We start from the raw sequence: 14,606 nt of genomic DNA, 5'->3' as shown, positions 1-14,606 counted from the left end.
ACGGCCGCCGCGCCGGCGGGAAGGGGCCGGGGGCGGTGGGCCGCGCGGCAGCTCGGAGAAAAGGATATTTTATTTTATTTTTATTTTATTTATTTATTTTCCCTCCGCGCTGCCGCCCGGCGGGGCTGGTGTTGGCCCGGCGGGAGGGCAGGGGGGAAGCTGCGCTGGAGCGGTAGCCGAAAAGCAGCAAGGAAAAGCCGTAAGCGGGCGATCAGATGGAAAGCTGCGCAGACGTGGCTTGACTTTAAGGAAGGCAGGCCACAAGTGGGAAACAGGCCAGAGCTGGCTGCCGCCTTTAGAAGGTATCTTTAAAAGAGTTGCTGGTAAGTTTCTTCAGTCTAAATTAGATGAAAAATGAAATAAAGGCAGCTCCCCGTTAAGGTTTTCAGTTCGAGCCTTGATGAATTAGAAGAGCTGTTTAATGGTGACAGCAGGTGGGGGGAAAAAGTTCCTGCAGGAGCATCTATTCAGAAATAGTATTTCAAGCAAGGGCAGGAGTTTGTATGGAAGTGTTCCCGACAGAATTTGATTGATAATTTCAAAATGATAACCCAAGAAGGCAGAAAACAGGAAAAAAAATGTGGACCTTGCAAAATACATTAAAACAAAAGCCAAAAAGCTTTTTTTCTTTCCCCAGACCTGTAAATAAAAAGAGTAGAAGAAAAGAAGCCAAGCTACGGAGAGCTAGGGATGGAATAAAGGTGAAAAATAATTGAGGTCTCATTCAGAAATTAAAAGCTGCTTTACCCGAGATTTCTGAGAGGAGGTGGAGGATATTGAGCAAGAGAGCAAAAACAGGGTAGCTAATGGGAATGAGAATACAAACATGGCAGTCGCCCCACCCAAGGCACACGCAAGGCCTCCACATCTAAAACTTCTCAGAACAGAGGCCGAATATTCTCCCCTCTTGATTTTCTTCAGGATGTGAAAATTTCCCTAGTAAAGACTTTAAATAAATCTGCTAAGAATGACTTCCTGATTGGGGAAGAGCAAGTGTATTTATGATGGAAGAGAAGAACAATTGTATTTACATCAGACTGGAAGAGCCCTCAAGGAGACAGTYCTATCACTTTAATCTCTGTATCATGCCAGCCTTGAGAACATGTTTTGGGAACAAAACGAAATCTTAGCACAAAAAAGCAAGATTGTTGTGTTGAAAGGTACTGGTGGTGTAAGGCTGGAGGATGACATAAGTATGCAAAAGGACTAAAATACCATACACGAGGGAACTGTGAGGACTGCTGCAATAGAACATGCCAAAAGTTAATCACTCAATGCAAGGTCATGCAGTYAGGGATTAACAGCAGTAACTTTTTCTGTGAAGTGGGCACTTAAAATTTGGAAATGAGGAGGCAGAGAGAGAACTGGATGCATTCATCAGTAATAAGATGGCTATTTGCCGCCGAAGTGGTGTGACAGCAGGGTAGACCAGCGTAATTCTAGGCAGTGCATGTCCAAAAGAGAAAATAATGTTACTTTTGAAGGCAGTGGTGAGACCTCTGGTAGATTACACATCACTTGTGTTACGGAAAGATAAAGGAAAAAAGCTGTGTGGGTGAGAAGGTGGAAGTCTGTGGTATGAAAGGAAGATTAAAAGAGCAAGCAGTTTGTTTAACCTAGTGAAAGGGAGGTTGAGACAAGGTGTAGTCCCTCTAGAAGTACATTAGGGAAAGTGAGTGGCAATTTAATCTAAAGGACAGTGAGCACACAAGAACGAATGGGTGTGAGCTGGCCATATTCATGAGTAAGTTTAGGCTGGCAGGTAGGAGGAGGTTCCTAAATATCGGAGCAGTGAGATTCTAGGTAGAATTAGCAGGGACAAAAAAACTAGTTTTAAATTAGATCTTACTCATTTGGTAAAGGTGATTGTCAGGCCTGTGATAGCTGAGGACTGGATGTTGTGGTCTGAAAGCCCTTTCCAGTCCCATATTTCTAAATGAGATAGTTTCAGTTGTGTCTGTTTATGTGCCTGCAATTAAAAACTTGTTAAACTTCTAAAAACAGACAAAACCAGGAGGAGAGAGAGTAAAGTTAATAAATGGAGACTCTTCAATGGGAGTTGTTTTTTTTTTTAAAAAAAAAAAAAGGCACCACAAACTTTTACGTATCATTTCAGAAACAAAGAAGGAATTCTTTGGATTTTTTTGGTTTTGTTTTGTTCTTACAAGCACTTTTTCTGTGTTTTTTTTTAATGTTTTATCTCTTTTCTACTACTTTATGAAAGACTCCCTCCACACATACAAGGATAGCTGAATGCTTTGTGTGTTTTATGCTCCTGTGTACGTAAGCAAATTGATGTTGAAAATTTGAAAGTATTATTACTGTGGTAATAAGGAAAAGTATGGCTAATGTAGCATACTTGGATTATGGAAAATGATTTAGCTATTGATCTCTGATGCGGCTCCTCAGACAGAAAGTCAGCAGCAGGTAAAATAGCATATCGTAAATGCAACCTTGAAGTGCATTTTTATCCCACTTCTGTTTGTTGTGCATCCAGATGAGAATATGTTTCACAAGGATAAGAACATCTCATAAATAGATGTATGATACTCAAAATTACTCACTGCATGCATAATAAAAGCGCACCTAAGGCTGTCTTGTCAATTTATCAAATCTGAGGAACAAATGTCTGAGACCTGTGTGTGACAGGTAACTATAAATAGAGTACACTGGTTGTACAGTATGTCAAACAGCAACACCAGGGCTAATAGCTTGATATTTACTGACCTGATAAAGACCTTGTTCCTAAAGCTGTGGATTTATTTTTTTTTTAATCTCACAGGGTGGGTGAAGGATTATGTAGGAATTTTTGGATCACCTGAAATGATTTCTTGATTTTCTTACTGCAGGTCCTGTCTGGTTGTGGTGTCTACGATGGCACAGAAATTCATGAGGCCTCAGCGTAAGTTGCTTTGTGTAACTCTAGCCTCCAAAAATACCTGCTTTACATTAGAACGCTCTGAATTCAATTCCACTTCCTATGGGCTGTCAAATTTGCTGTGAAAGATTTGTGATAGTTTTTCTTCATTGGCCCATAAAGCTTCACAGTTTTCTCACAGCTTAATGAGAAATCAGGCTGCTTCCTTGCAGTACGCAGTGACTGTCCAAAGATCATACGCACTTCCTATGTAATGTCAGAGCAATAAGTTTGAGAGAGAGAGTCTTTCCTTTAGGAACAGCAATTCAGTTTTCTAGAAGCAAGCTCAAGCGAGATAAATAGAGACTTAATCACCTTGAGCTTTCATTTCTGGGACTAAATCAAATGCCAGAATTGTTAATATTCAAGCTGAATTACTAATTCAATTCAATTCAATTCTTAGTATTCATTTCTAAAAGATGTTTGACCTAGGTCCAGGTTAAATATTCACCTAGGTATGCTAATTGTGGGACTCTTCTGTAAGCCTGAGGTCTTGCAATTAGATAGAAAATTTTTATTGTTCCCTGTATAAGAGCACCGAATGAAAAAAGTTGTTGTCGCTAGTTTGTCTGTCCCTACCTCCAGATTGACTTTTTTTTTTTTTTTTCTCTGAACTCTGGTGTTATATAGAGTGATTTTGCTGCTACATGCTCAGTATGCTTTGGTAAGAGTGAGGGTTTTTTTCCTCTTTCAAAATTTGGTGGAATATTTCTAGCAAGACTTAGAGGCCAAATAAAGCCTCTCTTCTAAGGTTCTCAGCACGTTTTATCTCTGATTTTGTAGCATACTGGTACACCTTAGTCGTGGGGGAGCTGAGGTTCAGATGTATGCTCCAGATGTTCTTCAGATGCATGTCATTGATCACAGCAAAGGGCAGCCAGCTGAAGCTGAGTCAAGGTAAGAGCTGTGCTTAATCTGTTCTGTGACTCCTGGGTCTCGGTTTCATACAAGCTAGACGTTCTTCAGACATAGCATCCTGTAGCTGAACTTGTAGCACTTGCTGACTGGTTTTAATAGCTTTATGCTAGCTGGCATTTTGTTGGAGAGAAAAGCCTAAAGGCATTTTCTGGAGATTGCTGTATGCTTTTACTATATCCTAATGCTTACGTTTTCCAGTAGTGATGTTTTAGAAGCAGCTAGAGCTTCAGTTATTTGATGCCACTGTTCATCTTGCTTGTTCCACCGCCGACTTCTCTGCCAAATCTTTTTTTTATACTCTATTGTGCACAAATGCTTCATTTGTCTCATTGTTTAATTTCTGGTTCTTCAAGGAATGTTTTAGTGGAATCTGCAAGGATTGCCCGTGGTAAAATCACAAGCCTGGCTAAACTTACTACAACAGACCATGATGCTGTGATATTTCCTGGTGGATTTGGAGCTGCTAAAAACTTGTGAGTGCAAGTTATTATTAGACTCCTTTTTTATGACTCGCACAATAAAAACAGCAAGTAGTTAATGGCCTTCTCTAGTACGTATGTAACCCTACCTAATTTACTAAGGAAAACTCCTTTCAAAGTGTTGGAATTAAGTGTTCAGTGCCGTTCATGTTGGTTTCCAGTTCTATTTCTTATTGGCACTGTCGCATTTTAAATTTTCCCAATAATATTGGTCAGAGTTCTAGAGTTTAGATAATGCATAAAAAGTCTTTTTTCCCCTACCCTTGTGTTGTGTTTTTTTGGGTCTTGCTGAGGAAAGCAAAGGTAAAACTTCGCAAGTTTTGGATGTTGCTATATTTTCCTTCTGTTTCTTCATGTCCAAAGTGCCTGGCTACCAAAAAGTCCTGTCTTGCTTTAATAACAGTAAAACAGTGACTGGCTCAAAAAACCCCATGTGTTAGCCAAGTGGAAATCATGTGTTAACCTTCTGATTATCTTGTTACTGACCCGTCATTTTGTTGGCTTTGAAAAGCCTTTCCTTTTCTCTTTGTGTATTTTTGTTCTCTAATAAAATTGCTGTTCTGCTTTTCTGTAATCTTAGAAAGCTGATTTGATAATGCTTATTTCTAGATGTTTATCTTAAGTAAGGAGCTTTCTGACACACCAGAGCCTTAGAAGAAAGTCACTTTGGCTTAAGTAGTGTTGGTCTCCTACAGCATTTTTCAGCCACCTCTTAGAAGCTGCTGCATTTCCAATGACCCTTGAGAGCCCATCTCAGGGCTGGTAGGCATGTCTGTTTGTACATTTATACTGAGGTATGTATAAAGTTTCTTCTTGTGGCAGATCTACCTTTGCTGTTGATGGGAAAGATTGCAAGGTGAATAGAGAAGTTGAACGTGTCTTGAAAGACTTCCACAAAGCAGGCAAACCTATTGGGTACGTATGTTAGTTGTAGAGGGGTATTTATTTGATAGTATGAATGTGGAGACAAAGTATATTATGTGGAAATGTACAGCTGTTAGTGTTGGAACTAGAAAAGATATATTCAGTTTTGTATCACCTTTAGCTTATTTTTTTAAATGTGTTTTTTGAGATGTGTGTGTGTGTGTGCAGGTGTTTATGAAAGAAGAAGCTAAGAACATGTTGAGCAGAAGTTGCCTTTTGGTGTCTTTCAGATTAGTAAGAGCATGCGCATTTGAATCCTTTCAGTTATGACTAAGTTTTGAAAGAGTGCCATCATGGAATCTCTTAAAATTCCTTTTTTTGCAGTCTTTGCTGCATTTCACCAGTGCTGGCAGCAAAGGTTCTCTCTGGTGCTGAAGTAACTGTGGGGCATGAAGAAGAGGAAGGTGGCAGGTGGCCTTATGCTGGAACTGCAGGAGCCATTAAAGAACTGGGAGGAAAGCACTGTGTCAAAGAAGTAACTATATCCTTTCCCGTTAACTTCCATGTTGAGAGATAATTTACTAGTATGTTATTGCAGTAGTAAATACATATAGGATCTGTGCTTTTCCACTTAGTGTTTAGTGGGAATGTATAGTGTATATAGCATGTGATATGGTGCATGATGAGGCAATGTTGTTTCCCTTACACAGCTGCATAGTTAGAAGTAGTGCTCAGCTGTTTCGGTAGAACTGCCTTGGACACCTGGTAATACAGGCAGGCCAGAAATGCTGGGTGAATTTGCACATAAAACTGGCATGAGTCACAAGTGGTCAGTTTTCTCTGAGATTTTTTTTTTCTTTTCCTGAAGGCTAAAGCTGTGATCAAACAAACAGTACCCAGAGGCATTTGCTTACAGGCAGTAAGTTTCCCAAGTTTTCTTGTGTTTCTGAATGATGTTATTCCCACAGATTGCACTTGCAGTGTTTGTATTTCTGGCAAAATAACTTTTAATATTTCAGATTATGGGTTGCAGCTGTCTTTACAGCCGGACAGTAATATATTTGGAGGTGCTTATTTAAGGGGTAGTAGAGTTGTAAGGTTTTTGTCAGTGGCAGTTTATTTTGCAGATAGCATCTGCAAGTGAGGCATAGGCTGTGTTTTCCTTAACTCCYGTTTACGAAGCTCACGTGGATACAAAGAACAAAGTGGTCACTACCCCAGCATTCATGTGTGAAACGGAATTACATAACATCTTTGATGGCATTGGGGCCATGGTGAAGAATGTACTAAAGTTAACTGGCAAGTAAAGTGGCTATTTCTAAGAGTGAAACTATAGAAATGTTTAAATTTAGGGTATAGTATCAAAAAAAAATGGACCAATGGAAACATTTTCACCTGCTTTTCCTGTTCACGCTCTAATAAGTGCTGATACGAAGCTGATTGATTCCCAACTGTGGAGATTTCCAAGTGCTTTCCAAGAGAGGGGCCTGCAGGATGGCTCACAGAGTATGAGCAGTCTCACCTGAGACACAGAGCATTTCCTTGAGTTTTTTCAACCAGAGAGAGCTGTGCGGACGTGTTCAGAAACTGGCCATCACATGGCGCCAATGTCAAATCATTTCCGTGAGGGCAAAAAAAGACTAAAGGCCTTTCCAAAGCTGAGGGTGRATGTGTTGTAGGGCCATAGCAGATGGAGTGGCAGTGTAACTAGTGGGCTAAGAATGGGAATACAGAGGCAATAGCGCGTGGTTCATGGTTTAGGCAATTGGGCCCATATCTGTGAACTAAAAGCCCGAATCAACTGTGGTATAGTCAAGGGAACAGACATCTTCCACATCCTAATGTTACCTCAACATTATTTAAAACATCCGTGTTCTATTTTTCTGTTTTAAAGAACCCCTTTCCACAGAGGAGCCATTCTGAATATTATCAGCAGGATACATCTTACCTGTCACAATACTAGCACTTTGAAAAATCCATTGGTCCATTATAGCTAAAAAAGGTCTTGAAATGAAAGAGAAAATAATCCGCTGATGTGACACACAATTTTCTAGGATAATGTCCCTGTTAAAGAATGTGAAGCACAATTTTTTAGGATAATGTTCCTGTTAAAGTAGTTGMATGATTAGCAGTGGACAAAAAACAAATCTCAAGGTATCCTCACTTTCCTCACTTTAGGGTAATAAAGCTTTCTCCAAAGAAATATTGAATGTCTGGAAAAATGATGTATAAATAAATAAATTTCTGCCTTTATCTCATCCTGTTGCTTCATTTGCGTTTGATAACTGCCTCTGATAACTCATGCTGGTTGATATATTCTAGTATTTTTTCAGGACTCTTTCTCTTTACATTTCATCTTTTTTTTTTCCTGCTGCTTTTCAGTTCTCATCGTCTTTGAAGAATTTTTCCTATGTAGAATCCAGCTGAGTTCCCTTCCTCCTCCTCCAAGTTATTTGTTACCTTTCTATTGAGCAGCAAGCAACATTTCTGAAATTAAAAATAATTAAATTAGTACTCCTTGCACATCTTTTCAACAGCTGGTGTCATAAGCCAAATATCTTGCCCTGAGTTGCCTAAACCACCACAGTTTAAACCAAATGCATAAAGCCAGTTTTCAAGCATTTCAAATCTTCTGTTGTTCAGGCATTCCTTGGAAAGTTATAATACAAACTGGGAGAATTTGTTTTTCTTCTTGCCAGCATATACTCTCTTACTTTGGTTACTATGTGAAATACAGATGCATTAAAAATAATATGGTTATTTTCTCATCACGCCTGCTTCCCCTGATAATAAAGCTAAAGTACTTTTGATGTGGCCACTGAACTACTCTAACTATTAAACAAATGCTATATTAAAGTTCTTGTTACATGGCAGGTGCTAGAGGGAGCCCATATTTTTAAGGGACAGTTGCATGTTTCAAAAATTAAACATACCAGCCTCAGATTGGCCTGAAATACTATAAATGCTGTCTATAGCTGGAGGCTCACTGGGAGTTTGGAATGTTTTTATTAGGGAGAGCAGAGAACAGGAATGAAGCTTAAATACGAATGGTGGGAATTCTCAGCCTGCTCAATCTGTGTTCATGGAAGGAGTGTTTTTGCTTCTGGAGCCTCTTAGCAAATGATTTATTTTTGTCACTAAAAAAATTATCTGTTGGGATTTGGAAGATCTGAAGTTGAAATCAAGGGTGGACACTGTTTTCTTTGAGGACTTCATAGAGATCCTAGCTAGCATCCTGTCTTGTGCAGATCACAAACTCCAGTGTGGTTATGAACAAATCCTACACGTTAAACAAGTAATCATGGTGGCAGACATGGTTCATAAAACGGATGTTGGACATATTCTGAAACAGTGTTATGTGTGTTTGTATATCAAATTTGATTGGAAATTTTCAGTGTCAAGTAGGTAATAAATAGCAGGAAATAAATAGTAAGAAATAATGCACTGTCAATGTATAAGTAAGTGCAAATAAAGACTTTCTTTTATGGAATTTGTTTGTACAAAAATGGATATTTGTGGTATCAGTTTTATATATGGAGTCCTGGCAGGGCATGGGAGAGGTCTGAATATCATAGGAAATATTCAGATCTTGTTTGAATCAAACAGAGAAACTTCAGTATTGTGTGCATAAAATGTAATGACATTTTTAGATGCATATCTTCCCTACATCTGCAGGACTTTTAAAAGAAGCATGGTAACATCATGAATTTCCACAAACAGAGATGGAATTGAAATCCCCAGAGCAGAAGAACAGCTGGTTCCCATGTTAACAGTAACATTATCTGCTACAAGAGTGATCTAAACTGAGCTGAACTCACGTACTCCTTTCTGTCCCTTTCCCTCAGGGGCTGAGAGTTCAATCTTTCCGTTGGCTCCCCTCACCACGGCAAGGCTGTGTGTGTAGGTAGGGTTTCTCGTATCTGCAGTTCCTAGTAAGGGCCGCTGTGGTGGCTTAAAGTTTTCCTTTTTTCTTGCTTAGATTAAGGTGTCCTGAGAAAAAGAAAAGATTTTTTTTAAGAAGTTGCTACTATCATGCCATGATGAGTTGTTGCAAGTTGGCAGGAAGATCATCCAGATGTTGCCTCTTTTTACGATCCTCTGAGATTYGTTCTTGAATCCGGATACCCAAATAATGGAGATCGCTAAGAGTCCAATGAGTCCCTTTCTAAGCAGATGCAACATTGGTCATGATGATCCCTGTCTCAGTGACTTCCATGTTGGAATATCTCACTGTCTTGTGCTTAGGATCAAGTATACAAGTTGAAAAGCTCACCTAGTTTGACATGACAGCTAAATAACAAGAGTTAGCAGCTAAATCATACAAGAGCATATTTGCTCTAAAAGGGTAGTCTTGAGATCAGTGACCTTTTGAGGGTAGGACTTTGAGTTGTAACTGGAGTACCTAAGGAACCAGCTCCTGCTCAGTGCCTGAAACCTTTCGAGGTGGTTCATAGAAAAAATGAGCCACCCAAAGAGTGTCAGTGCTGAGAGCTTAGGCATTTGGTGGGGACAGGACAGACTGCTGTGTAGTGGGGAAACCAGAGACAAAATATTATTTTCAGTAATAATCACATTTTATAGCATCTTTCTACCCTTCCTTTTTTTTTGTCATCAAGAGATAATGCTTTTTAAGGGAGAAAGAACCATGCACCCAAATTAACCTTTCTTTTTTTTTATTTGTGAGATGTTCTAATTCCACAGTGATGTTCTGAACACAAACCTTCAATATACAGATTTTTTTAAGGTTTTATATTAATAGAAGATCATCTAACTTTGGTAGAAGGGCTAAGACCATCATCTTGGCATTCAGCCAGCGTAAATTTGAAGGGAAATTCCATGTGTGTGTGAAGATTAATAGAAACATTTTTCTGCCAAGCTTGGTTTTTCCCCTCCTTTTCTATGGCTGTTTGGAGCTGCTAAGGGGTTTACTAGTTTCAACCAAGTGGACAGAAGTTTATGATTAATGTGTTTTGTTAAATGCCATCAGAAATAAGAAGTAAAAGAATACGTATATTCTTTGAGCCTCCATGAGGAGGCATGTTGTATTTGCCTTATGGAGCCTATGATTTTTGATCTGCAGAAAGCATTTAAGAGATTTATCTTACAGAAATGGAGTGGTGATAACTGTTTCTCCTGCTTCTGTTGGTTTTCTAGTGACGTGATGGGGTTAMTTTTGGCAGGGAGGAGTTGTCCTCCCTTTTAGCAATTGTGTTTCTGCCTGATCCATTTTGCCCTCACTGATGATACAGGCAAGAACTGTTTTTACGAAATGTTTCTCTACAGAATGTTGCAATGACTTGTTTCATCGAAAAATTTGATAAGGATCCTTTTTTCCTGTAAAAGCAGAAATGAGAGTAGGGATTGTGATGCACTTTTAGCGTTTTCCTTGCGGTTTGTGGCTAGAAGAGACAGTCTTTTGAATGAACAAAGTGCCAGCAGGGGGCACTTTGTGAACAATGTTCTGTGCAGGTTTTCACTTACTCTTCAGGCACGGTATTCCAGCTGTTGTTTTATATATGACATTTTTGTGTTGACATTTTGGACACACAGAGGAAAATCAAGGAGGTACTGCTTCCTACTGGTTTAGCAAAAATAAATAGAAGTTCATTGCCATCTTAATGAATGCATTTGTTCAGCTGTCTTGCAAAGACTCATTTCTTCAACACTCTGAACTCCTTTTTATCCCCCTGAAAGCACAGTATAAAGCAGACTTACATGAAGCTATAAAACCATCCTGTGATATAATTATCACTGAAAAATAAGGAAATATGTAGTATAAAGCTATAAAAGTATACAATGCCTTTTTTTTTTCTTTTTTTAACAGCAGTGCTGTCATAGTTAAGATGACCTAAATACAAGGTTTGTAGACAGAGTCTTTTACCAGGCCAACTAATATTCCTGGAAGAAAATGAACTGTTTCTTCTAGGGTTTATGTGTTTGCAAGCTAGCAGTTTACCTGTGTATGTGTTTGTATATGTATATGTGTGTGTGTGTGTGTGTATATATTTATATATATATATTTTTTAATTTTTATTCTTTAAGAATGGCAGTTTAAATAATCCTCCACCTGCAAATAATTGAGAGCTGCATTCCAAGACTTGAGTCTTTGGTTTAGGCTGTCTTTCTTCTTCCCTCCCATGGCTTGCAGTGGCTGAGAGAGCGCTTACTTGTTATATGAGTCAGCCTTAGCCCTCAGAAATATAAAGGAACTAATATTTGGCCATCTTTTCCAAGATGATTTCAGTGGTGGTCAGAATCTCTCAGGCAATAGACAGTGAGATAGGGGAAGAAAAGGGACTAAACTTGGACAATTTCAAAAGCTGAAACAGAAGTTGCAACAAGGATTGCATTACCCATAGTAACATAATTTCCTGCTGCTTGTTTGAAAAATAATCATTTTCCATGTCTATTTTCAATATTTTTTAGTTCTCTTGATTAAATTGCTGAGTGGCATGCTATGTGAATGACTGACCTCAGCCTTAGCTGAAATAACAGTAGAAATTCTGCACCAAAGCAAATTGCATTCATGTCTATCTGGGCCTTTTCTCCCAAAGCATTTAGAGCTGAAAGGAGCTCAAGGAAAACCATTAACCAGTAAAATTGGCCTCTCTGTAAAATTAGACAAATACAAGATGAGCAAACAAACTCCTTTTTGCCTCTGTCTTACTAGCGTCACTGTCAAGCATGAAAAAACAAACTTGCTTTTGCTGCCATCCTTTTTCAAGAATAATGCACAAGAAATAATTTTTAAGAATTTCCATAATGTGGCAGATGATCAGCCTGTGCTCTTGCCCTATGAAATCTGTAGGCACAGGCCACGAATGTACTGCGAGAGAGGTAGAGATTCCACCTTCTTAAATGTGTGAATTGTTTTGGTGCTCCTTAGTTTTTCAAGCTAACCCTAGTTCATGTTGAAACTCTGGAGACCACAAGAAGCATGTGCTGCTCATGTTCTGCACATTAAGTGTACTTTGTGACATTCGCTTAGTGGGTCATCACACAGGCAAAGAAAGTGCAAATCATTCGAACCTTGCCTTGCAGTCTCACAAGAAAGATGAATGGTTATGTTATCACTGGGAATGACATTAACTACAACTTGTGAAAATATGATGAACGGGGATATTTAAACATCCCAAATGCTGTTGCAAATCTGAGTCATAAAAAACTAGTGTTGTAAGGGACATCTAGAAGTCACGCAGTCCGTCTTCCTCAACCAGTTACCCTCTTGCCTCCAGCTGCTCATATGCTTACTATGATTCATGTCAGTTTGCAAGGCAGGAAGAATCACTTCTAGGGGTGGGAGAGGCTGAGGACTGAGGGAACTGGGCCTTCCTCATAAGCACCAGCTAGCGCAGTGCCTGCTCTTGTGCATGTGACTAGAATGTCCTTTTGTGGCTGTCCCTCTCCACAGCAGTGAGGCTATGTTCCAGCCCTGCGTGCCCACATAAAAGTATTTAAGTAGGTGTTCATTTTCTTGCCCAAGAAACTTTTGTGCCTGTGTAGTCACACAGCTTGCACTTGTGACTGGAGGGGCTTGCTTCGTTTGCATGCCTCAACACCTTTTGGAAAGTGGATGGCCTTTAAGGCGTTGTAAGGAGATYTGAGGAATCATGTTCTTGAGATGAACGTGGGCAGCTCAGACTTTCGGAGTTGGGGCAGACAGGCCTGTACAGATTCTACTTCTGCATTTTTTGATTGCCCAGGGAGCCTATCAAACTCTAGGAACAACTGGAATACAAATAAAGAAGCGTACCAAGATAATGTACCAAGTGATTGCTCTTAGCAGGKTTTTTTTTCAGAATTTAAGGCTTTATTTTTAATTAACTCTTCTGTTTTGAAAAATATATATAATCTGAGACAAACGATGTTTGGAGGGTGGGACAAAGGAGACAATCACAGTATGTCTGTCTTTCAGTATTCAAATCTGTCTGCTAAATGGGTCCCCAGTTGCTATACTAAGCTGCTCTGTAGCAAGGGCAGCCTGAGTACCAACTGAGCTTCACTGCTGCAGCAGTGCACACTGCGTGTGGCATTTTGTCTGTTTTCCCCACCATGGGGAAAGGGCCATTTGCCAGTGAAAGTCAAAGTTAACAATCTTTACCTCAGTGGGTACTATTTTAAGCACTGTTTTATACAGGTCCTTTCCTTGCAAAAACAGCACAGAACTGTTTCAAATCAAAATGACTCTGTGTGCGTCCTTATGAGTCACTTTCCTCTGCTTGAGGGCGCAGGCAAAAGGACTGCATTGTATTCGCCACTCTTCATGCCGACCAAGGTGAGCAGTTCTCCAGACACTTCTCAGTTCTGTAGTAGTGCAGTTGCAAAGGCTCCGGCCTGACACAAAACTTCTGTACTTTCTTGATACCCTTGGTAAACAGGATCCTTTCAGTCTTAGCTTTACCCCAGACATCTTGTACTACTTGCATTGAACATTTTACCTGCATGGGTAACAGTTATCATTCCTTGACCAGTTTTTAATTCCTTTTTTCATCTGAAGGTATCATTCTTAAACAAGAAACAGTGTCACAATATCAATCTTTTATCACACAGTTCTAGCTTAAGAATACAGCTTTTGCCTGATGRTGACATTTACTTTCATGGCAAGAAGAGGAAATACTAAATTCAGCCTTCTAAAGCCTTTGACTTATCTAGAAGTGGGTTTTGTAATAATACAGCACTTTTTTCCTCTGCACTGAAGTTTTCTAACCTCCCTCATCTTCATCTGTCAGCTTTACCCTTTTGCTGAAGAAATAGTTCATTTCTTTGGGGGTGGGAAAAAAATCACTACTGATAGCCATGACGTTTAAGAGTAAAAATAGAAGCTAAAGTTCCGCAGGCTCAGATTTCACAAGGTTTCCATCCTTACGTTTCACAAAGACAGCCTCTTCCTACTTCCAGTTTTTATCTGACACAGAGGGTAATTACCCCTTCTCCTTTCAATTTTCTCGAAGGACTGTAGATGGGATCTTAAGCAAAAGCTCTCCCTGGGGCCAGTTATAACATGATGATGTGGCTTTGTAGGTCTTCATCTAAACTGCAGTTGTCATTAAAGCAAAACCATCAAATACTAAAATGCTCACATTGGCAGCGCTAAAACTGGGCTTCAAGAAACAAATGAAAAAGCAGGCTTGCCACCTCTGAATTTTACTGCCTTTGGTTTCTTTTGCGCACCAAAATACAGGACATAAACCTAGTGCTYGGTGTGTTTCCAAATATCGGTGCCTCTGACGTGTCTCTGAAGCAGTCCTAACCTTACAGAGCTATTTTGTACAGCAAGGTCCTCTGATGAGGAGAACTTCCCAAACCGAAGTTTAGCTTTCCCAGTCACAAATGCCAAACCACCAGCGTTACCAGGAGATGAAAAGAGAGAGCAAGTATATCTAGTCCCTGTGCATCACCAGGACTTCTTGGGGAAGCCTGACTGTTAT

The 14,606-nt window shown here is 39.6% G+C and overlaps 2 protein-coding genes across 4 annotated transcripts in view; one reads left to right on the top strand and one right to left on the bottom strand.

Annotated features, from left to right (window-relative positions):
- Positions 1 to 2,849: 2,849 nt before the first annotated feature.
- On the top strand, positions 2,850 to 7,436 carry LOC112970738 (glutamine amidotransferase-like class 1 domain-containing protein 3A, mitochondrial). Its single transcript, XM_026075453.1, has 6 exons — positions 2,850 to 2,902; positions 3,701 to 3,814; positions 4,189 to 4,308; positions 5,137 to 5,229; positions 5,563 to 5,719; positions 6,357 to 7,436. Exons 2-6 carry the CDS (start codon positions 3,741 to 3,743, stop codon positions 6,483 to 6,485), a joined length of 573 nt encoding a protein of 190 aa, XP_025931238.1. The 5' UTR covers positions 2,850 to 2,902; positions 3,701 to 3,740; the 3' UTR covers positions 6,486 to 7,436.
- The window catches only part of LOC112970739 (V-set domain containing T-cell activation inhibitor 1-like), a 41,769-nt gene continuing 34,275 nt past the window's right edge, over positions 7,113 to 14,606 (bottom strand). For 2 of the 3 annotated variants that reach the window (XM_026075454.1, XM_026075455.1), the window contains one exon: positions 12,942 to 14,606. In XM_026075454.1, coding sequence (XP_025931239.1) covers positions 14,503 to 14,606 — 104 coding nt within the window. In that variant the 3' untranslated portion in view covers positions 12,942 to 14,502. Of the gene's footprint in view, positions 7,666 to 9,000; positions 9,169 to 12,941 lie in introns of those variants that run through there. The other variant, XR_003255148.1, reaches the window with a different exon arrangement.

Source organism: Apteryx rowi, unplaced genomic scaffold (genome assembly GCF_003343035.1).
Source record: "Apteryx rowi isolate R43461 unplaced genomic scaffold, aptRow1 scaffold_404, whole genome shotgun sequence".
Lineage (NCBI taxonomy): Eukaryota > Metazoa > Chordata > Aves > Apterygiformes > Apterygidae > Apteryx > Apteryx rowi.
The sequence above is the reverse complement of the archived record's forward strand: the minus strand, read 5'-3'. Positions and strand labels throughout refer to the sequence as shown.

Coding starts and splice junctions, on each gene's coding strand:
- LOC112970738 (XM_026075453.1), top strand. CDS start 3,741: ATGTATGCTCCAGATGTTCTTCAGATGCATGTCATTGATCACAGCAAA. Junction 3,815..4,188: donor CCAGCTGAAGCTGAGTCAAG/GTAAGAGCTGTG, acceptor TGGTTCTTCAAG/GAATGTTTTAGTGGAATCTG. Junction 5,230..5,562: donor AAAGCAGGCAAACCTATTGG/GTACGTATGTTA, acceptor CTTTTTTTGCAG/TCTTTGCTGCATTTCACCAG.